Source organism: Myotis lucifugus, unplaced genomic scaffold (assembly GCF_000147115.1).
Source record: "Myotis lucifugus unplaced genomic scaffold, Myoluc2.0 scaffold_0, whole genome shotgun sequence".
Classification (NCBI taxonomy): domain Eukaryota; kingdom Metazoa; phylum Chordata; class Mammalia; order Chiroptera; family Vespertilionidae; genus Myotis; species Myotis lucifugus.
Window position 1 is genome coordinate 41,408,109 of NW_005871048.1, and position 24,616 is coordinate 41,432,724.

Genomic DNA, 24,616 nt, shown 5'->3' on the forward strand with positions numbered 1-24,616 from the left:
TCAAAGAGGAATCATTGCAATGAAGCCATAAGACGGGCTGAAATGGCCTGGATGATTAAATCAAGCCATGAAAGACACATACATTTAAGAATAAGGAGGTGTGCCAGGGGCTGGGGAAGGGAGAATGGGGAATTAGTGTTTTAAAACAGAATTTCAGTTTAGCATGATGAGACTTCTGGAGATGGATGGTGGTAATGGTTGCACAACAATGTGAATGCACTTAATGCCATAGAACTGTACCTTTAAAAATGGTTAAAGTGGTAAATGTTATGTACATTTACCACAATTTTTAAAAAGAGGAGATATTTTTGTGTTCCCTGTATCTTTTAGAATAAGAATGTATTTATGAATTGCTAATGAAATATCAGGACAAATGGTGAAGAGAGCAGGAATCAGCAGAGGAAGAGGGCCTGCAAAGGAAACTGAAGAAAACAGAATGGCCAAAGAGGTGGGTAGAAAACCCAGAGGATCACAGCATGGAAGCTACGAAATGTGTTTCAAGGAGCAAATGTTCAACTGATCTGAAAGCTGCAGAGAATTAAATCAGATAAAGTCGGGAAAGAACCCATTGGTTCCAGCAACGTGGAGGTCCACGGTGACCCTGGGAGGGCTGCTGGCAGGGGAAGCCAGTGAGGGTAGGTGAGGCGAGAACGGGTAGGAAAGGAGTCCTGAGTGCAGACAGCAAAAAATCTATTATGGGAAGGAATGGGATGATGGCTAGAGGGAAAATAGATGCTTTTAAAAATAAGTGTTACAAAATTGTGGATAATGAACAAATCATCATTTCAGTGGAAATAAACTGTAATAGTCTTGATAATACCTGGAATTTATAGTTTACAGAACTTTTCATACTACTTGTGGGTTAGAAAGGATAACTGTAATTTATTCTCTTCATTTCAAGGGTGGTAAAGCTGAGCTACAGAAAAATCTAAGAAAACTCACAAGGAATTGAGGTTCATGAAATAAGTATCTTCATGGGTGTTTTTTTAAATAATTTTGTTTTGTTAATCCTCAACTGAGGGTATTTTTCGATTGATTTTTCTTTTTTTTAAGAGAAAGTGGAAGGGACAGGGATAGACAGGGAGACACATCAATGTGAGAGAGACACATCAATTGGTTGCCTCCCACACGTGCCCCAATCAAGCCTGCAACCCTTGACCAGAATCAAACCCAGGACTCTTCAGTCCAGGGGGTGCACTCTATACACTGAGCCAAACCAGCCATGGCTTTATTGATTTTTTTAAGGTCGTAGAAAGGTACAATGCACTATATTGGGAAAATTTTACTGTAACAGTCAAAATTTGAAAAAGTCTTAAACTTTAATGCTATTAATATATTGATTTTTGGTAATGTCCAATAGAAGATGCTATATATCCGTTATATCCTAAAGATGCCGAAGTCTGTCTTCTGGATTGGTGCGTTGAGGGCTGCACTGATACTGAGACCCAGGACCAGTCTGGTGTCCGCTGGATCAATAATCCCATCATCCCACAGCCTGATAAAAGAGCAAAATATGAGTTATTAGGAATCCACCACCAAACTACCATTTATACATGCCCTGCCCAGAAATGCTGAGGAGGTTCTTCTTCAGGTAATAAGATATGGATCTACTGACAACTTCTGTGTACTATAATCTCACAACTGAAACCATGTTCGAGAGAGGGGAAAGGGTAGAAAGAAAAATGATATGACTTTTATCCCAGGCCCCCACAGAATGTCAAATCAAATTTAGGGACTTAGGAACAGCTTCCTACAAGAAGTCACAAAATAATCCCTAGTTTAAAAATATTTTTACTTATTCCAGGAAAAACTTTCCTGTCCCTCTTCTGCCCACACAAATGTACAAATCAAGGTGACGTAGTCCTGTTATTAATATGAAGAATCATATAAACTCAGGTAATAATCTCAAACCAAGTCTCTACTAGAAAAGGTATATCCCCCAAAATTTCATCTCTTAAGAAACTATGAAAATTACTGAATAGAATTTAATACATTTTATTAAAATAATACCTTCCTATGTAGTTCTTTTATTTTTTGCTACAACAGGAAAAAACAATAGCTTTAAATTGCTTTTAGAAGAAACTTTTAGGTAAAAATTTTAGTTTGCTTTTCACTGACAATTTCAAATTTACAGAGAAAAATGAATGAAAAATATTGCTTTTTTTAAAGGTCATTGGTAGGTGGCACTTTTGCTTTCTTTAAACAAACTGCCTTCTGTACCTGGAGATAGCATCAATTATTAAACTATACTTACATTGACAGACCATGATTCAAATCTCTGCTCATAAAACATTCATAATAGGAAGTCTGCAGTATGAGCTGTCAAGAAGAAAAGGCCACTCGTGTAATCTGTAACTGGGTCAATTGATTACACTCCCTTCTGAAGCCGACAGAGTAACACAAGTATGATGATGCCGGGGGAGGGAGGAGACTGCTTCATGAGGGTCATTAAAAAGACTGTGAAGAGGCCTTAATCAAATGTCTGAAAAGTTTGATCATAAAAACAACTGAGCAGAATAAAACTGATATGCTGCATATGTAACATGTAAGGATTAAGAAAAACATAGGAGGCTAGAGTAGCAAATGATGACAGCTCTCTCTGAAGACAGATTGAGCCATGTGAAAGCCTGACAGACCGCAGAATTTTACTGTGAAGAGACATTAAACTGAAGGAAGGTGCTATATACTGGCTTAAAAATCCTTTCATCTTTGAAAGGAAGTTGCTGTCTCCATGCCACCAAGTGTTCCAACAGAAGGGTTAAGCATTTACAAAGTAAGAAATCTTACTGTCTTTCATTATTCATTTCCAAAGATAAGTCTATCTGGGCTATTTGCTCTCCTGCTTGAATATAATCCATTAAAAATAATAATAATGTAAGTATGAAAATAATAAAAGATTGAGTCTTTCTCAATAGATGGCTTAGCCATCACACAAAATATGCTATTTTTCAAAGTTTAATATTTCAACTGTTTTTGTGAATTTCAGTCAAAATGTTATGTTTAAAAGAATGTAGATGTGCTTACAATATGTATTTTCTTTTAAACTTTTTATATGGTCTTATATTTCCTCTTTGCTTCTACTGGCTACTATAAAAAGAACATGTTTATTTCTCAAAGATATTTTGTTCTTAATTCAATGAATCAATGAACTACCCCAACAAAACATACCTGTAAAATTAGTCATTAAAGTAGATGTTAACAAGAAGAGAAACATATTTTTTTAAATCCCAAATGGCATTACAATGATGCTCTGGGAAACAAATATGCTTAGTCTTGGTGGCCCCAGCACTAGAAGCAGTGCCTGCCACAAAAGATGCGTTCACATGATTGAAATGGATTCTAACTTCTCTCCCTCCTCTCCAGTAAATGGTATAAATCACAGCATAACCTAATTTTAAAAGACAAAAATAGTTATTTTTCTTTTTTCCCATCAGCCCAAGGGGTGAAATGAACCCGTGAAGCTTATTCTTCAGAATGCAAAACATTAAAGTTGTCCAAAAAAAAAAGAGATCTGAAAGCGCATGCCAGCAAGTCTCCAGCAGGGACAGGCGGGATAATTTATTACCTTATTAAGTAGCATAAGAAACAAGCAGAGCCAAGAGCTGCATAGGTATATGAGGTAATTACTCGGTGTTGACACATGAACCCTGTCTGTGACTAGTCACCTTCTGAATGCACAAGCACACTTGTTCACAAGTGCCAAAGAGTGGCCAATCCATGCTTAAAACGGGGTAAAAACAAAATAATCCTAGAGAGGTGATGACAGGAATCCACGGATCTTAGCAATAACTGTAACAGAACTAATTCCTGAAAGTTACCTAGCCAGGATTACAACTCTTTTAACTTCCTTGCCCCAGCATGGCCCACCTCTGGCTGCAGTGCCCCTCCAGGCCCCAGACACCTCAAAGACAAATGGGATAAAGGAAGAGGGTTGAAGGGTGGCAGAATCAGACCGACGGTGATGGAGCCACAGCCCGGCCTGGGAGAAGGGGCTATGCTTCAGCAGCAGGCATTCCTATTATGGAGACAACAGTACAAAACTGAGTCCCCAACATTATTTTTTGTTTCTCACAGAGGCTGGACCATCCTGACTGCCCAGATCTCTGTGAAGCTGTTGTCCTGATGGCCAACATGCACCCAGTAAGGAATTAATAATTCTCAGGCTCCCACCTTGCACTGGAATAGTAAGGGTTTCCTTCCTCTTCAAACCTCTTAATGATGGGCTCTTTTAAAGCAGCTTCCTCAGCGCTGGAGAACTGAAAGAAAAGGACCAGGAATAAGTCCACTGCAGTGGAACACAGATCCACCCAGAGCGCCTCGAGAAAAAGGGGCAAGAGATGTCATGGATGCTACAACCAACATCTACCTGCACAGTGAGGTATAGATTACAAGTGATGCTTTCACATACACAATCTCATGACTATCAAACTAGTGCATATTACATCTCCCTTATCAGAGACAAGAGCCTGGGCTGTGTGATGTAAGGTCAAAACCAAGGGCACCCTGTATTCCAGCACAGTACAATGGTGATGTGAATTCTTTAATATACCAAAAGGACTACATTACATTTAGCAGCTTCTGTTTAAGAAGGTGGAGAAGTAGGGGGGTTCTTTTAAAATAGCCAAAATTTTAAACATTTTAAGGCTTAACGGGATAAAATATCAACCACAACTTGAATAACCTCTACAGTTTCCCAGATAGCTGAGAGATATTCTTCCTTAATTAAAAATTTAATGGCTTGCCCATCAGTATTGCCTGAAACAAGTGATAATTAATTCAGATGTAAAAATCTTTATGCAAGTTAATTTTGAAACCCTGAAAAGTATTTTCAACTTTAAAAAATTCCACACAAAAATAAATGACTTATTTCAAATAAATCCAACCTTTTTAAACATATTTTCATAGTTTAATATCATTTGTAGGTAAAGAATTCAAAGAGAGAGCCACTAAAATTATGTACTTTCATATATTAAAACAGATGAATTAATATATCTGTATATCAAATTAATTAAAGAACAACTATTTAATAAGAGATCACCATGCTGGGCTGGAGTTTGGGACATATCTTCAAAATATCAGGTAGAATTTCATACTTCCCTCACCGCTATTACCCTTACACACACACACAGCTTTCCTTTTGCTTAGACACTGGACAAGACTAAAGTGAATCTGAAACCTCAGTGTTGGTCTTCAGAGTTCCTTGAGGATATGGGATATCATCAGGGAGGCAGGAACCACCCTGCAGCTTTTTATTATCCCATTCCACCAACGAGACAGTTGACCAGACAGATGCTTCCTAAATGGTAGGACTAAGAGCCTTCGGAGACAGGGCCTCCTTCGCATTATCCCTGCTATGAAAACAGTGCATCTAGCCATTTCAGGAACGTGAATTCATTTCTAAGGCTTGGTGCTTACACAAAATAGTTAAAGGCTATAATTTCAGAAGCCTCTCTAACAGAGAAATGAACAAAGAAATTCATTTTAACAGCAGCCACTTGCTTCTACTGCCCTTTCCATTTTACTTCACTTACACGTTCCCAGTATAATAATGTTAATCAATTCTCATTATATGACTGAGCCCTCCCACTCAAAGAATCCTTCACAACGAGCTAAAAGTGAAATAGAAAAAACAAAATTCTGCTGCTTTAGGTCATAAAGTCAAAGACGTAAACCAGATCTATTTAAAGCTCACTAACTGCGAATGAGTGAGAACCAAACATCTTTGTGCCGCAGGCACTCGCAGGCAGCTTCCTGGAGTGCTTTCCTGGGATTCTGAAAGACTGTACATGACCACAGAAAGGAACCTCAAATGAAATGGTGCAAAGAAGAGAGAGAATGTAAGTCTAAATTTCTCAACAACTTCCAGGTCAGTGTCTTCTAAACAGCCAGGACCTTCACGTTGGACCCCTGACCCCTGAACACAGAGGGATTCTGGTTGCGCTGCTCCAGGCAGCAGGGTGTTCCCTGGTGAGAGCCACACTCAGAGACAGAAGACAGGAGAAATGGAACTTACTTACCTGTTTCCCTTCCCTTGCTCTCTGGTCCTTCGCTATTGTTGCCAACACGTTGGCTGCCTGCTCTCCTCCCATCACTGAGACACGAGCATTTGGCCAAATGTAAAGAAATCTTGGGCTATGACGGGGAGAAAAGAATGATCAAATTAATTGACTGTACAACACAGAAAGTGTCAGAGGCCCATGTGTACCTTTAAACTAGTGGTTCTTCATTCTAGCTGCATTAAAATCATCTGGGAATTTTAAAAATACTAATGCCTTGCCCTAACTGGTTTGGCTCAGTGGATAGAGTGTCGGCCTGCAGACTCAAAGGTCCCAGGTTCGATTCCGGTCAGGGTCATGTACCTTGGTTGCGGGCACATACCCAGTGGGGAGTGTGCAGGAGGCAGCTGATTGATGTTTCTCTCTCATCGATGTTTCTAACTCTCTCCCTCTCCCTTCCTCTCTGTAAAAAATCAATAAAATATAGTTAAAAAAAATACTAATGCCTGGAACCCATCATACACTAATCTCCAGAGGTGGGGCCTGAGAATAGTTAGAATTTTTATGTTCTCTAGGTGATTCTGATGTCTGTTTTGATACACTGTATTTTTACATTTCATGAAAATATCCTAGATAATAAAAGGGTAATATGCAAATTGACCCCCATGGCAGAACAACCGCAATGACCGGTTGCTATGATGTGCACTGACCACCGGGGGCAGACGCTCAATGCAGGAGCTGCTCCCTGGTGGTCAATGTGCTTCCACAGGGGGAGCGCCACTCAGCCAGAAGCCGGCTCATGGCTGGCCGTGCAGCAGCAGTGGCAGGAGCCTCTCCCACCTCCGTGGCAGTGCTAAGAATGCCTGACTAACAACTTAGGCCCGCTCCCCATGGGTGGGGTGGGGATGGGCCTAAGCCGTTAGTCAGACATCCCCCGAGGACTCCTGGGTTGCCAGAGGGATGTCTGACTGCCAGCTTAGGCCCAATCAGGATCAGGCCTATGCCATCAGTAGGACATCCCCTGAGGGGGTCCCGGACTGCGAGAGGGCACAGGCCGGGCTGAGGGATCCCCCTGAGTGCACAAATTTTTGTGCACCAGGCCTCTAGTATTGGGTATAAAAGTTTTCAAAATATCCTCTTGTTATCATGGTCATGTCCTGTTTTTCAGTCTAGATATTGATTACTTGTGCTGTCTCACTTAAAGATAAAGTTTAAGTTTCACCAGGGAATTAGCAAGTTTGTTAACCATTCAAACAAAGCAACTTGGGCTTTCCTGATTCTTTTCTCTTATGTTTGTTCTTTATTATGTCCTGTTTTCTATTTTTCTTGTGTTCAAAATACTGTTCTTTTTTAACTTTTAGAGCTAGCTACTTGGCTCATGGATTTTTCAGCCTTACTTCTTTTCCATGATATATATTTATGTCTACACACCTTTTTCAAAGCAAGGCTTTGGCTACATCACACTAGTTATGACATGCAGAATTTTCATTACCAGCCATTTCAAAATATTTCCTGGTTCTCATTGTGGATTTCTTTCCAAAAGTACCTTCAGCATTAAGTTTCATTTTGCCCCTCCAAATGATACAAATTATGGTATTAATTACTTGAGATTTGTGAATGCCATTCTATATTTCAAATAAACCCAATCATTTATAATTATATGTGAAGTATGATTCTCTCAGAGAAAATCATGGCAATCACCTACCTGTATGCTCTGCCACACATCCCATAGTTTCCAGCCCCGTAGGATCCCCCAATGATGACAGTTATCTTAGGCACTTTGGCACAGGCTACGGCAGTCACCATCTTGGCACCATCCTTGGCTATTCCTTCAGCTTCATAGTCTTTACCAACCATAAATCCTGAGAGAAAGAACAGAATGAATGCCTCTGGGTGATGGGATTAATGCACAGAAGTTAATACCAACAAGGCATTAGAAGGACATATTGTCAAATTATATTTTACTTCAGGCCTCACCCTAACAAAATACTTACATGTGAAATGTGCTCCCAAAAAAGTTTGCTTTAAAAGCTAAAATAAAATGTTCCCTAATCACTTTTTAAATTTTCTTAAAATGGTTCATCTGGATGTACACAGATATCTCCAAACAAGGTAAGCATGCAATTTATCTTTGAGAAATTATCTCAAAACAGTAGCCTGGTGATGAGAGAATGTGAAATGGCAAGCTAAGGAAAAGGTACTGTGGCAAGGTGAACTGTGAGGGCTGCAGTGTCCACTGACCTGGTTTAAAAATAGAGAGTGTTCCTTCTGCAGTGCTGCTTAAACTTTGATGAAACAAACATTAATGTTTCACAGAGATGCTAAGTGTACCTGTCAGTGACTCAACAGGAAGGTAAAAGAACTTTTCATTATAATTATGGGCTCCTTCTACTTCTTCAAGCTCCCATCTCTGTTGAACTTGGTCTGCAGCTGCCCTGGGCCTGCAGGCTTTGGGCTCCTTCCTCTTCACCTAATAAACACCAAGTCAGGCTTCACGTGTCCCTCTCCCCACCTGCAGACTCACAGCTGACTTGATTGTCACTGTTCTTGCTTTGCAAATCTCCAGCATCAAATCATCCAACTCAGTTCAACCAGTTTTGTGGAACACCCGTACTTGCTATGGAAAAGGTAGTGACAGGACATCCCTCATCTCACCAGGCACCAGCTGCTTCCTCCAGCAACCCCTCTGAGCTGCGCCCTCAGAACAGCTCAGAACTCCTTTATCTACCTTATCTTGACTCCTGTCATGTTCCCACAATATCTACTTCAATATCTACCTCTCTTTAAGCTCTCACCACCCCCCACACCCAACTGCCCCTCTAGTTCCTGTAGATGATTTTGCCTTAAAAGAAAAAAAAAATAGAAGCCATCTCACTTGGCTTTCTCCATTCTTCTTCCCATCCTAAAAAACAACATAATCATACTCCAATTCTTCCTTTATTCTCACCTCTGTGGAAGGAATCAAAGTTACTCACAGATTGTCCATGAGTCCTCTTTTCTATTCAGGGTATTCTTATCTATTCCCATAGCTTTAAATACCATCGCCATATTCTGATGCTACCTACATTTTCACCCCCAGCTAACATATCCCTTCTGTGCTCAAGATTTGTCAACTGGCTACTATATGTCTCCAAACGAATGCCACACAGGTCCCTCAAATGCAATGTGGCAAAACCAAACTCAACCTCTGCTCTCTGTAAGTCATGAATCACTAAAGAAACAAGGCCCTGCCCTGGTGAAGCTACTTTCTCTCTGCCCATTTTATGAGGTTTGCCACATAAGGCCCTCAGGCTTCCATCTGGATATGACTCCTCTCAAAACTCATCTAGCCAAGTACCTTAAAGTTAAGATGAAGATGCTTTAGCACCAGTAATATTTAAAGCCCTCCTGTCAAGAGCCAAACTTCTTCTCATGAAGGTTTGCCTGTTCCCAACAACTAAGAGGCTCTCCTCCCTTTAAACCTGGGGTAACCATAGTTGACTTAGAAGACTGGGGGAAATAAGTTTTCAGCTAACCTACATTTCTGAATATCTCCTATATGTCAGATACAAAAAAGTATATATGGGAGAATCATGGAATTCTAGGAAAAGAACTCTAGAACCATAAGAGACCTTAAAAATCATTTCATCCACCACGTTAAGATCATCTAGGGAAAATGAAATCCAGAGAGTTCACATTGATCATACCACTCTTTGGAATAAAAATTCAAATCCCTGGGACATAATGTACAGCACAGGAAATACAGTCAATAATATTACAATAACTATGTACAGTGAAGATGGTTATTAGAGTTATTGTGGTGGTCACTTCTTAAGATATACTGGACAGTGCAGCTCTAGATTAAATGCAACCAAACTGAATACACTATTTTCTTACCAGTAATGTTTTGCAGGAACAGCAGAGGGATTTTCCTTTGGCAGCATAACTGGATGAAGTGAGCCCCCTAGAAGCAAATAAGATGAAAATCTTTCCAAAGGAGGGTTAACAAATCTATAATCACCATGCATCTACAAATGCCACACCTGGGTCAGAGAAAAGAAAGAATACCCTCTGCCTGGCTCGTCTGACCTTATGGTAACAGTAACAATAATGCTACAGTGCAGACTCATTATCAATGGGACATGTGACTGTGGTTTATACTGCACTTGTTTTGTAGTCACCTGTGTGATCATAGGCACACACTGTAGGACAACTGCTCTGTCAGGGATGAAGTCAATCACTAACATTCCGAACAGCAAGTGACACTTAACTAACAGAAAAAAAAAAGGATTGCTTGTCAATAAGAATTTCTGAGCCTCATTTTAAAAAGATAGAATAGCCAGGCCGGTGTGGCTCAGTGGTTGAGCATCAGCCTATGAACTAGGAGGTCATGGTTTGATGACCAAGTTGTGGGTAGGATCCCCAGTACAGAGACTGCAGAGGCAGCCGATCAATGATTCTCTCTCATCACTGATGTTTTTCTCTCTCTCTCTCCCTCCCTCCCTCCTTCCCCCTCTCCCTTTCCCTTCCTCTCTGAAATTAATTTTTTTTAAAATAAAAAAGATAGACCAAAATTCTTTGGGGAAATCTATGATGATATTTACATTTTGATGATCATCTGAAATGTTTTCATGCACCAAGATTATAGAAAAAGACATCTTTCTTACCAATATACCCCAAATAAATGGGATTTTAGATGAGTGTTAGAGACCTTCTAACTCTGAATTTAGGAAATTGTTTAATGACAACAATATAACTACCTTCTAAAGATTATGTGAGTAAGGACACTTTATAAACCATTATCTCTCCATTCACAGATCCCTTTAACTCTGCTGGAAATGCCTTGGCAAGTACAAAATCTCAAAGCAACTGTTCAACCTCCAATACAAGAATGAGACCTTTGGGGCTTACTTCTATAAACAAAATGTCAGATTGAGGCCAAATGTAACTCCTCCCATGTTTATTTCTGTCAAGCCACCAACTAAAACTAGGTAGAGTGTGCTGGCCTCAGCCTGACATTTTCTTTATGGAAATTAATGTTTTATATATTCATTAAAAGTCATCAGTTCAGCCCTAACCGGTTTGGCTCAGTGGATAGACTCAGGCAGTGATGGCGAACCTATGACATGCATGTCAGAGGTGACACGCGAACTCATTTTTTTGGTTGATTTTTCTTTGTTAAATGGCATTTAAATATATAAAATAAATATCAAAAATATACATCTTTGTTTTACTATGGTTGCAAATATCAAAAAATTTCTATATGTGACACGGCACCAGAGTTAAGTTAGGGTTTTTCAAAATGCTGACATGCCGAGCTCAAAAGGTTCGCCATCACTGGGATAGAGCGTTGGCCTGCAGACTGAAGGGTCCCAGGTTCGATTCCGGTCAAGGGCATGTACCTTGTTTGCGGGCACATCCCCAGTAGGGGGCGTGCAAGAGGCAGCTAATCGATGTTTCTCTCTCGTTGATGTTTCTAACTCTCTATCCCTTTCCCTTCCTCTCTGAAAAATCAATAAAAATTTTTTTTAAAAGTCATCAGTTCAGAATAATTTGATATTTTAGGAAATACTATATATACTATTAAATGAAAACAAGCAATACCTCTATATACAGTAAGTCCTCACTTAACAGTGGCATAGGTTCTGCAACTTGAAGTGGAATGACACATAACAAGACCAATTTTACTATAGGCTAATTGATATAAACAAGAGATTGGTTCCCATGGCATCTCATCAATATTATAATGAAATTACAGTTTTTTAGGACCTACTTATGTGGCCACATCAATTTTAGTTTTAAAAGGGGGATAGAAGTATATGGAATTGTTCTGAGTGAAGGGTAATTTTAGCTCAAGAGAAGCTCCTGCCCCTCCCTTTAAGTACCTAGACCGTGAACTGGGACCTTGACCCAACTAAATGGCGAGGCAAATTTCTATTTACTAAACATCTGCTCTTCTTCTCATCCTGCAATAACCCTTTGAAGGCCACAAGGTGCATTACTGCATTCCTAGCTCAGGATGTCTCATATACCTAGATCCCCCTTTCTATCTCTGAACCTCTCCTGCATGTGTGATCTCTGACTCTCTCGTGTATATGGGGTTCCCGTACATACAAATGTATTAAATTCAGTTATTTTCTCTTGCTAAAAAAAAGGGGAGGTAGAAAAAACTAAGGAATCATAATAAAATGTCACTCAAGATTATTTCTGGTATGAGTGCAGGTGATTTTTATTTTCCTTATTTTTACTTTCCTGTTTTTGTCTTATAATTACAGTGGGGGGAACAATAATGAATAATAGAATATAGAAATTGACTTTACTGGTAAAACATTTCACCAAACACAAATTCTTCCTCAATTAGGATCTGAAAGAGCATAACTGTCTGTTACCTGTATCAATATGAGACCATTAACCTTGCTATTTCCTCTAGCATTCAAAGTAAGAAAGCAAGGCCAGACATTTTTTTCTTAAGAAAACATTTTATCAAATAAGTACATTAATTACATTTATTCAAGTTTAGACAAATCAGAGACAATGATTTAGGAAATTGAATACTAAGCCCAAAGACATTCATGAGTTTCCTCCTTTAAAGCCAGACCTTCAGTAACAAGACCCACTACCTTCCCATCTCCAAAGAGTGAAAATATTATCAAGTTAAACTGATGAGGGGATAGAACAGAATAAACAGGTCATGTCTCAGAACCACCTGGAAAGTAGCTTTGAATTCCTCACTTGCATTAAGCACCAGAGAGTGAAACACTTTCAAGACAAGTATTCCTACATTCTTAGAATATGTACACGTCATCCACAGCTGTAATTCAAGTTTCTTATAAGAATTTAACTAAAAAAATGTTTTAACTTTTTAATAGTGCCAAGATAGTTCATCATGTTCATGTAAACCTCCACAAAAACTGCTTCAAACCCCAGCACACAGTGTTCTGGTTAAATATTTTACAGCTTTTATGTAATAAATATTCATCAATTGCTTGATCTTGAATGTTCATTATGTTTAAAACAGAAAATCTTCATAGAGGCAAGAGCATACAATGGAGTCAAGACAGTCTCTTCAATAAATGGTGTTAGGAAAATTGGACAGATAGATGCAAAAAAATGAAACTAGACCACCAACTTACACCATACATAAAAATAAACTCAAAATGGATAAAGGACTTAAAACATAAGATGGGAAACCACAAAAATATTAGAGGAATCCACAGGCAGCAAAATATCAGACATATGTCATAGCAATATCTTTATCAATACAGCTCATAGGGCAATGGAAACTAAGGAGAAAATAAACAAATGGGACTACATCAAAATAAAAAGCTTCGGCCATCTTGGACCCTGTGGAGGCCTGCTGGGAACAGGACTTCTATAAGGACAAATATGTCTGGAAGGGTGTGGTCCAAGGCCATTTTTGCTGGCTATAAGCGGGGTCTCCAGAACCAGAGGGAACACATGGCTCTTCTTAAAATTGGTGTTTATGCTCTAGATGAAACAGAATTCTATCTAGGCAAGAGATGTGCTTATGTGTACAAAGCAAAGAACAACACAGTGACTCCTGGTGGCAAACCAAACAAAACCAGAGTAATCTGGGGAAAGGTAACTCGTGCTCATGGAAACGGTGGAATGGTTCGTGCTAAATTCCGAAGCAACCTTTCTGCTAAGGCTATTGGACAAAGAATTCGTGTAATGCTGTACCCCTCAAGGATTTAAACTTACTGAAAATAAATAAAATCCGTTTAATGCTGTACCCCTCAAGGATTTAAACTTATTGAAAATAAATAAAATAAATAAATTTTTTCCTGTGAATAAATAAATAATAAATAAATAAATAAATAAAAAGCTTCTGCACAGCAAAAAAAAAAAAAAAAAAAAATCAACAAAACAACAAGAAAGCCTACCACATGGGAGAACATATTTGCCAATGTTACATTTGATAAGGGTTTAATATCCAAAATTTATAGGGAACTCATACAACTGAACAAAAGGAAGATAAACAATCCAATCAAAAAATGGGCAAAGGACCTAAATAGACACTTTTCGAAAGAGGACATACAGAAGACCAAGAGACATATGAAAACATGCTCAAAGTCACTAATCATTCAAGAGATGCAAATCAAAACAACAATGAGATACCATCTCACACCTGTCAGAATGGCTATCATCAACAAATCAAAAAATGACAAGTGCTGGAGAGGATGTGGAGAAAAGGAACCCTCCTGCACTGCTGGTGGGAATGCAGACTGGTGCAGTCACTGTGGAAGACAGTATGGAGTTTCCTCAAAAAATTAAAAATGGAACTCCCATTTGACCCAGTAATCCCACAAAAATATTTCTAGGAATATATCCCACGAAATCAGAAACACTAAAAAGAGAGACTATATACACCTCTATGTTCATAGCAGCACAATTTACAATAGCTAAGATTTGGAAACAGCCTAAGTGCCCATCAGCAGATGAGTGGATTAGAAAACTGTGGGCCCTTGCTGGTTTGGCTCAGTGGATAGAGCATCGGCCTGCAGACTGAAGGGTCCCCAGTTTGATTCCAGCCAAGGGCACATGCCTGGGTTGCGGGCTCGATCCCCAGTAGGGGGCATGCAGGAGGCAGCCAATCAATGATTCCCTCTCATCATTGATGTTTCTATCTCTCTCTCCCTCTCCCTTCCTCTCTAAAATCAATAAAGAAATATGTTTTACACATTAAATAACAGGACCTAGCAATATGTAAAATAACTATCAAAGCAGCAATGAATGTTAACAATAGTCTGTGATGTTACCAACAACTGTAATGTGATTTTAAAATGTCTCTGATTTCTTCTTGTGATTAAATTATTGGTAGTGGTACCAAAAAAAAAAAGAAAGAAAGAAAGAAAGAAAGACAAAAAAAAAGAAAAAAGAAATATGTTTAAAAAAAAAAGAAAGAAAACTGTGGTACATCTACACAATGGAATATTACACTGCTATAAAAAAAAGGAACTCTTACCATTTGCAACAGCATGGATGGACCTGAAGAGCATTATGCTAAGCGAAATAAGCCAAGCAGAAAAAGATAAATATCACATGATCTAACTCATTTGTGGAATCTATACTAATAAAAGGGTAATATGCTAATTAGACCAGGAGACCAGATATCTTCCTACCGTCCAACTTGCTTCTGGATAAAGCCATGGTGGTGGGGGCCGAGGCAGAGGCAGTTAGGGGCAATCAGGCCAGCAGGGGAGGGCAGTTGGGAGCCGTGAGGCCTGCCTGGGAGGGCAGTTGGGGGCCGTGAGGCCAGCCAGGGAGGGCAGTTGGGGGCCATCAGGCCAGCAGGGGAGCAGTTAGGCGGCAATCAAGCCGGTAGGCAGGCAAGTGGTTAGGAGCCAGCAGTCCCAGATTGCGAGAGGGATGTCCGACTGCCGGTTTAGGCCCAGGATTGGCAGTCGGACATCCCCCGAGGGGTCCCGGATTGGAGAGGGTGCAGGCCAGGCTGAGGGACCCCCCTCTCCCCCGTGCACCAATTTCATACACCAGGCCTCTAGTATAATGAATAACATAAAATGATTATATGTTAATATATCCAGAGACATAGAAGCATCAAACAGATCGTCAAGCCTCAGAGAGGGGGTGGGAGGGTAAGAGATAACCAAAGGACTTGTATGTGTGCATATAAGCATAATCAATAGACACAGACAGTAGGGGGGTGAGGGCCTGTGCTGGGGGGGCGGGAGCAGACTGGGAGAGGTCAATGGGGAGGGGGAAAGGAGATATGTAATACTTTCAACAACAAAGAATTTAAATTAAAATAAATAAATAAAACAGAAAATCTTGAAACATGTTTAACAGTACTTGCCTTTTTTGCAGATTCAGAAAAGAGGACTCCATTATTTCCAATGATGCCAATTGGGTATCCAAATATTCTAGCAAATCCTCAAGAGAAAATGGAAATAAAGAGTTATATACTTCAGAGGGCTTTTAATTCACAACAGACATATTTAACATCCTTTAATTTTAAATCAAAGTTTAAAGTGTACAGATTTTGTCTATGGTATACACCAGCTAATGTCACATTTTATTTCTAAGGTCCTGGAATCTGGATTTTTTCTTTCTTGAAAGGGGTGTGTCACATGTAAAGGGGTGTGCCACCTGTCTGACTGCTTGGTTTGGTTAGATTGTAACATGTTATATCTGAGTGCTCGCTGTGTACCAGACTTGAAGGATATTCTGAAATAGAATAATCAAAGATACAGAGTCCTTAACAGGTCAATGTTCAAAACTGGGCCATTGTCAGGTAACTAGCTTGCCTGAAAATGTCTGTGGTAATGACAGGCCCTTGAAATAAAGGGGAACCCTAGCAGGTTTGGCTCAGTGGATAGTGCACCGGCCTGAGGACTGAAGGGTCCTGGGTTCGATTTCAGTCAAGGGCACATGTCTGGTTGCAGGATCAATCCCCAGTGGGGGGCGTGCAAGAGGTGAGAATCAATCAATGATTCTCTCTCATCATTAATGTTTCTATCTCTCTCCCTCTCCCTTCCTCTCTGGAGTTGATGGAAATATATTTTTTTAAAAAAAAAGGAAGGAAGGAAGGAAGGGAGGGAGGGAGGGAGGGAGGAGGGAGAGAGGGGATACACTCAGCAAAGGCAAATTAAAATAAAAACAGGAACACTGTCAAGCCTGGTGATAACCAAGTTTAAAGTAAGAAATCTAGATAAGCTTAGAAGAAAAGTGCATCACTCCACTTTCATTTTCTCTGTTTGCATCTTTTTCTTTCTCCTTTCCATAAGTTTCGTTTGTATTTCTTAAAGGAGAAGAAACGAAGGGAAACGTGATTTTGTGAGGTACACACTTTATAGATGATTTCAGGAAGTTAATTATTTTGTGAACCTGAAGACCTTGACTAGAGAGACCTTCCAAGAGTAATTCTCAACAAGCCTACTTATGACTATATATAGATGTCAAATACCTGGAACCCAAGAGTCAACAGCTGTGCTGGTTGAAGTGGGTCAAAGGCAGCACGCTACCAAAGTTTCTAGAACCTGGCTCTGTCTTCAAACTCAAGGTAGACAGGTTGCCATTAAGACACCCTGTTTGTGATGCCTGACACAAAGCAGGTGCTCAAAAAATTAATGGATAAGACTGTTCTGCAGTTTATTGATAAGCAGGACACTAAATTTTTAAAATTTTATTTGTTCTTTACTCTGACCTTTCATTTATTTATTTTTAATTATGTTTATTTAATGTGATAAAAATGAAACACTGATCAATGGTCACCTAGATTTCTCTTGGTCTTTCAGGCCTAAAATCCTAGCCACACTCTCACTGGCATTGCCACTTAGAATCAATGCAGAGAGGGGTGAACTTCCCAAACAGCCCAGCAATCCACTTTGAGTCCTGCCCCACCCACAAAAAGGCTGGGAACTTCCCTCATCTCTCGGCAGCAAGGTGCTACCCCTGAAGATATCCTGCCCTCTTCACTATTTAGACTTTTAACCCATCCTAGCCCTGCCTGGGATCTCCAGTAACAGGACTAGTGAGTGCGGCTCATGCTCCACTATAATAGGGACACCCATGAAGGAAGCACCTTCACCAGCTTCCTACAGGTCAAACAGGAAAGTAAAATATCCAAGGAACTACTAGGGCCAGCAAATGGTAAGGGCAGAGGCAGGAAGAAACCCTTAAGAGCTGCCTGGGACACCTGATCCTTAGAAAAATCTGTTCTTTGCCTTCTCACTCCCTCCCCCGAAATGACCCTCACCTTCTCATGTTCCCTCTTATTCTCCCTCTCACCTCTCATGCTCCCCAAGTCTTCTCCTTCTCACTTCCCTCCCCTTCCCCCAACTTTACTTGAAGTCCAGTACAGTCAAGAAGAGATGGAGGAAACTGGATATATCCTTAGTATTGTAGGGGACAAAGGTGCCACCAGTTTTTTAGCAAGTACAGGTCAAATACATAAAAAGAGATAATAAGGACAGCCCATCCATCTTAAGAAAGAAGCAGAAACAGTTTGAACTTATTTTAAACTGCCCCACAATGAGGGTTACATCCTGAACTATTAAGTGGCAAATCCTGTCTATAGATCAAACAAAAGCTCTTAAACACCTAAATACAAAAACATAAATTCCACTCCCAGTGTGAACCATTCTCTTGCTCATAAATCAGACCAAGAGAAAGTGTGGTGACTTACCCTTAAGCTTCAATGTATATTTGCAAGTTGGATTTTTTACAGCTGGTTGTTTATTCTACTTGGAAATGTTGTCTTCAGACTAACTGCTACATTTTTCAGCTTTTATCAGACCAAAAAAAAATGCCCACATTTGTTTTGCCATTTGTCCAAGATAACTATGGGTCTAGCTTCTATGATTCAAATACTTTTCTCCAAAGGCCTACAAACTTAACACTTCAGGTGAATGAATTAACTTCTATAAATATCCTTGTTTTGTTTTTTCAGATTTGGTATTCTGTCCTATATTCTGGATCTAGTATTTGCATAAGCCAACATAAGAGGCCGTGAGGTTTAACTCAGTCTGCATCCTCCCAGGAAGTTTTAAACATTATATACAATTTCCCAGTTGAATTAGAGACTAAATAATACAAAAGACTGTGCTGAGCCCCGCCAGTGTGGCTCAGTTGGTTAAGCATTCTCTCATGCACCATAAGTTGTTAGGGCACATGCCCAGATTGCAGGCTCAACCCCCCGTGGGGAGTGTGTAGGAGGTGGTTGATCGATGTTTCTCTCTCTCATTGATGTTTCTATCTTTCTCTCCCTCTCCCTTCCTCTCTCTCTAAAAAAAAAAAAAAAAAAAAAAAAAAAAAAAAAAAAAATCAATAAAAACATATTTTTTAAAATACAGTGCAGAAATTTTCAAAATAGTTATCCAGAGAAACAAAAAGAACTACAAATATTTCTGCTAATTTGACAATAAGAAAAAATTTTTTTAACATTTTATCTTTATTGTTGAAAGTATTACAGATGACCCCTTTCTTTCCCCATTGACCCCTTCTAGCTTGCACCCACCTCCCATCCCAAGCCTTCACCATACTATTGTCTGTGTCCATGGGTTATGCATATATGCATATGTTATTTGGTTAATCTCTTCCCAACCACCTACCCATCCCCACCTTCCCTCTAAGATTCAACAGTCTGTTCTATGTTTCTATGTCTCTGGATCTATTTTGTTTATCAGTTTGTTTTGTTCTAAACTTTTTATACAGCTAATGCTGCTAAGTCACAGATAAAGACCTAGACCACAGCATCTAGACATCATCATTTAAAACCTGGATCCATGAAGCCATTCAGCTTCAATTGATCTTTATAAAGCAGCTCCCTTTAGATACTGACTCACACATTTGTACTGCTCTAAATAACAAAGCTCATGTCAAGTGCATCAAAGCCTTAACACAAGACAGCATTTATTTTCAAGCAACAGAAAATGTTCACATTCAATTCTTCATCTTTATACCTGTAACTAATGTGTCTCCATATAAGGCTTTGAACTCATTGAATCTGCTTCCATCCACGATTCTAGCAATGACCTAAGAGGAAAAATAACAATGTCCCTGAAAATTATATTACAAAGGAATTGTTACATTGAAGTTATTTATAAGGAAAACAAATTCATAGTGAAGTTGTCACTTTCACAAAATTTCACCCTACATAGAAAATCTTCTCACAAGAATTTCACTTTTCATACGAAGTCATTCTGGGCTCTGATTTTACACTTCACTACAGAAGCATTAGCACTGTGTTGACACCAGAGAAGCAGAGAGACTCCATGAGCTGGTTGCCAGACTTAAGGCTTCAGTGGCTGTTCAAATGTACTGGCCTAGGGTCAGGGATTCAATCAGAAAGCAAGGTAGAGAGCTTAGTCAGAAGACCTCCAACTTGAGGTATCACAGATGATTTGCATGTCCTGGAGCAAAGTCACTTAACCTCTCTGAGTCTCGGTTCTCACTTCTGCAAAGATGGGACAGAGCTGTGAGGATGTGATTACGTAGTAGCAAAATAACCTAAGAAAATAATGCTGAGATGAAGAACCAGCTCTGGCTCCCAGCTCTACCACTGAGAAATTAAGAGTCACAGCCTGGCTAGCTAAAATCCTCTAAGCCTCAATTTCCTCATCTGTTTTTGAAAAAATGATAAGACTTAAAAAGTGCTAACCACAGCACACTTCCTGGCTGTCATTAAAAGGTAGCTATTATTATTAATCCTTTGAAGGGGTTCAGAAGAACAGATGCTACTTTGACATGTGGATTATTTTGAGCTGAAGGCAACTGAGACTCTGCCGGGTCATGAGAAATTTTTACATCTCCCTTAAAGAATTAAAATTAGGGGCCTCATCCATACTCAGAGTTATCACTGACCTATCTATAAGGCAGGGGGAAATTCTAACTGTTGAACATTTGTTCTTCTTAATGTCCTGCGAATGACCCTCCTCCCTTCAGCACTTTCCCTCATCCTTAGCTCAGAATGCCGTATATACCTCATTTTAACTTTCTGTCCCTGAACCTCTCATGTATGTGGAGTCTCTCTCATGTATGTGAGCATTCCATCATACATTCATAATTAAATTTGGCTGTTCTCTTAATCTAATCTGCCTTGTGTAGACTTCATTGTTAGACCAGCCGAAAGAACCCTGATGGGTAGAGGAAAGTTTCTTCCTCCCCTACACCTTCAATAAAGGTTTACTGATTCTGAATCTGATAATAAAGGATCACCCGACATACATATATAATTAACCTAAAAGGAGTAGAAATCACTAAATAGTTCACCCTCAAAGTTCATCATTATACATCAGGACTATTTCAAGGAGTTCCAAACATGAAGCATATTCCAAATTCCTTCAAAAACTATTTTACATGATACACATCATTTTTCTACTAGTTCAAACTTTCTTTCTCCTACTTACTACATCAATGTAGGACTTCTTTTTGTAAGATGCAAAAACTGAAAAATGAGTGAATGTTTCCCAATATCTTTCTTTCCAAAAAGTAAAGCTTACTTTGAATTATTTTTTAGTTATTTTCCTAAAAGGTCCAATTATATAATGAAAACATGTTATCTGTTGTAAGTGGTATGTTCCTCCAGAATTGTACCTTTTATTTTTTTTGATTGATTTCAGAGAGGAATGGAGAGGGAGAGGGAGAGAGAAACATCAATGATGAGAGAAAATCATTGATTGGCTGCCTCCTGCATGCCCCCCACTGGGGATCGAGCCTGCAACCCGGGCATGTGTCCTTGACCAGAATCAAACCCAGGACCCTTTAGTCCACAGGCTGACACTCTATCCACTGAGCCAAACCTGCGAGGGCCAAAATTGTACCTTTTAAAAACAATCAACACATAATAACTACTATTCTTCAACACGAAGATAAAGTGACTCAAAGGGCACAACAGCCTAGGATCACTTAGTGTGAAACTACCTTCTATTTGCTTTACAATGACCACCCGGCCACATAAAATATAGTACCTCATCTTCACAATGACTCAAACTTTAGAAAGCAAACATATCATATATATAGTACTACTACCCTTGTATCTAGGAGTGGAAATCAATGCTGAGTACCCATCCCAGTACCACTGACTAAGGAAACGAGGACCAGAAGCTGGGTTTTCTGATTCCTATCCCAGTGCTGTCCCACAGCTCCATTCACTAGGAAGACTACTTTACTAGAACAGAAAAGATAATAAATTATCCTCACAAAGATGAACAGGAGTTAGCAACAGGTGGAAGTCCAGGACACTATTTAAGAAGGCAAGAGTCTATCTTCATAAAATAATCTCCATTAAAATGAAATGGAACTGCCATGAAAGCATGGATTTGCATCTGTGTGGCTCATTTCTGTGCTCCTGGTATCTGAAACAGCACCTTCATAGAACAAGTATTTAAAAAATACTGATGAATACATGAAAAAAAGGTGGTTTTCCTTAAAAGGATGAATTCTTAACTACCTAGAAAACTTGGCTATCTAGAGCAACACATTTTTTCAAGCACTTCAGACGGTAAGTACCATTTTTTCTGTGCCTATAATTGACTGAAAAGTCAAACTAAAATCCCAATTCTAAAAGTTACAGTTGATTAAGTCATCTTGCTAAAGAGAAGCTCCAAAGAAATCCAGAATTTAACAATAGAGCATTTCCTAAATAAATAATTACATACATCCATAAGTGGGATAATACATTCATTAATTCATTCAAATAAATATTTACTGCGTGCTTACCATGTTGTACATTATATAAGGAGTTAGAATCTAGCCATGGAAAATGTTTCATAAAGAACCTTTAAATAATTGTAAAATGTTTATAATTCAAACTGGAAAAAGTAGAATTAAATATATATATATATATATACTATCACAACTCCATAAAAATGTCTACATATACATTAAGCCAAAACACCAAAATATTAGCTGCTTTCTCTGGATGGTAGAATTATAAGCAATTTTATGTTTTTCTATATTTTCTATTCTTTCCACAATTAATACATTAATAGTTTTATAGTCAAGGGGGAAAGTAACAAAATATTAAGATAGAGAATCTGGTATTAAAATAATTTCCTAGTGCCCGGCCGGTGTAGCTCAGAGGTTGAGCGTCGACCTATGAACCAGAAGCTCGCAGTTCGATTCCTGGTTGGGGCACATGCCCGGGTTGTAGGCTCCATCCCCATGGGGGGCATGCGGGAGACAGTCAATCAATGATTCTCTCTCATCATTGATGTTTCTATCCTTTCCTCTCTGAAATCAATAAAAACATATTTTTTAAAAATAATAATTTTCTAGCATAGAAAGTATTCTACCAGATATGGATACTGAACAAAATAAAAGACTACATGCTATATGCAAACACTAAAAATTGTTACTCTAGACTATACAAGACTATATCAATAATCTGTAATCATAGCAACAATCTATAATCTTCACCTGTAATCAAAGTCTAATCTTTGCTAATGTAATATTGATATAAAAGGGTATGTTTTTTCTTTCAACATTTCATCCAATTCCTGAAACAAGAATACTGAAAGGAAACAGCTGAAAATGAAGTTGCCCTACATCATTCCTAATGTCCACATTATGAAGTACTGTTCATGAATAAACCAAGGTTCGTCATTGTGCAATGAAAACTTTCCAATAATTAGAGGGTTTCCCCCTCTCTCTTTTGGTATTTACTGTGTACCAGTGAATCCTACACTATGGAAAGATCTTTCCCTCACATGTCCGTCGCTTCTTACTGAGATCTAAACCAGCCCCTATGCATGAACATTATAAACAGACTCTGGCTTTGACAATGTATACACATATGAGGAGACAGACAGCAAGGTTTATGGCTCACAGTTCCACTTTACATACCTCTCGGACATCAAAGTTCCTCTTAAGGTTAGCACCCACTATTCCATACAATTCATCTGCAGGAAATAAAGGATCTTCAGAAGGCTCAATGCTAACCTGCAGAAAATAGAAAAATCCTATTAACCATTTTTAAGACATTATTTCAAGATGACATAAGCCAAAATGCTTTTCAGAAAAATAAAAGCTACAAGAACATATCAAACTCACATCCAATTTTTTCTGATAATTGAGACTTCTCACAATCTTCCTAGTTAAGTGAAGGGCGTGATTATCATCCAAAGCGTAGTAGTCAGTGACTCCGGACTTTCTACAGAGTAAAGTACACTAAAATAATCAGATTAGAGAAAAAGAAAAAATGGAATATCTTAAGCCCAAACACCTTCTCTCATCTACGGATGGCATCATTTTTACTTCCAAACCACTTTAATAAATGATATTTAATGTGATCTTCATAATGTCCCTGGCAAACATTGTAATGTCCCTGGTATCATCCTTGTTTTACAAACAGGAAAAACAGGTATGCATAAACCTTGCGTAGAACCACCAGTAGCTGCATAAGAATCCACGCCTCTATTTCTGTCTTGACCTCCTTCAACTAGATCATGGGGCCTTGCTGATAAGGACTTCTATTTAATGGTCAGCCCACATACCTCAAACAAAATTCTACATGATAAGCCCTAACCGGTTTGGCTCAGTGAATAGAACATCAGCCTGTGGACTGAAGGGTCCCAGGTTCGATTCCGGTCAAGGGCATGTACCTTGGTTGCGGGCACATCCCCAGTGGGGAGTGTGCAGGAGGCAGCTGATTGATGTTTCTCTCTCATCGATGTTTCTAACTCTCTATCCCTCTCCCTTCCTCTCTGTAAAAAATCAATAAAATATATTTTTTGAAAAAATTCTACATGATAAATTCAACCACAGATGGCACACTTTAGTGATGTTGTTGGTAACAACAAAAAGTGTTTGTACCTAACTGAGCTCCTAATGAAGATGCCAACTATGGCCTCTCGCTTCTGAAAGACTGCTGAGCTCCCTCCCTCCGAAGTTACACTTAAAAGCAAGCTGTCAGAGGGTAACGAATGCAAAGGTTTAAGACACTGTCCCTCGGATCATGGGTTAAAATGAGTACTGCTAAAATGATTCTGTCTTAAGGGCCATGGAAGTTCCTGTCCAATTTCAAGTTCAGTGTCAATGAAATATGGGCTTGCTCTGGTTCTGTTCTGATTAGATGGCTTCTTATTTCAGATGTAAAGTACCATGACTTTCTAATAAAGTATAAACAAAATGGTAAAGTCAGGCAAACTATGTACCTGAAA

The 24,616-nt window shown here is 39.1% G+C and overlaps 1 protein-coding gene and 1 pseudogene across 2 annotated transcripts in view; one reads left to right on the forward strand and one right to left on the reverse strand.

Annotated features, from left to right (window-relative positions):
* Positions 1 to 1,202: 1,202 nt before the first annotated feature.
* The window catches only part of MCCC2 (methylcrotonoyl-CoA carboxylase 2), a 56,421-nt gene continuing 33,007 nt past the window's right edge, over positions 1,203 to 24,616 (reverse strand). The window contains exons 9-17 of the mRNA XM_023752414.1: positions 23,508 to 23,607; positions 23,301 to 23,396; positions 19,418 to 19,490; positions 15,811 to 15,887; positions 9,873 to 9,939; positions 7,702 to 7,858; positions 6,018 to 6,132; positions 4,171 to 4,256; positions 1,203 to 1,495 (exon numbers count right to left, since the gene is read on the reverse strand). Coding sequence (XP_023608182.1) covers positions 1,378 to 1,495; positions 4,171 to 4,256; positions 6,018 to 6,132; positions 7,702 to 7,858; positions 9,873 to 9,939; positions 15,811 to 15,887; positions 19,418 to 19,490; positions 23,301 to 23,396; positions 23,508 to 23,607 — 889 coding nt within the window. The 3' untranslated portion in view covers positions 1,203 to 1,377. The remainder of the gene's footprint in view (positions 1,496 to 4,170; positions 4,257 to 6,017; positions 6,133 to 7,701; positions 7,859 to 9,872; positions 9,940 to 15,810; positions 15,888 to 19,417; positions 19,491 to 23,300; positions 23,397 to 23,507; positions 23,608 to 24,616) is intronic.
* On the forward strand, positions 13,287 to 13,711 carry LOC102419336 (annotated as a pseudogene). Its single transcript, XR_001347213.2, has one exon. The product of XR_001347213.2 is annotated as a 60S ribosomal protein L35a pseudogene (transcript).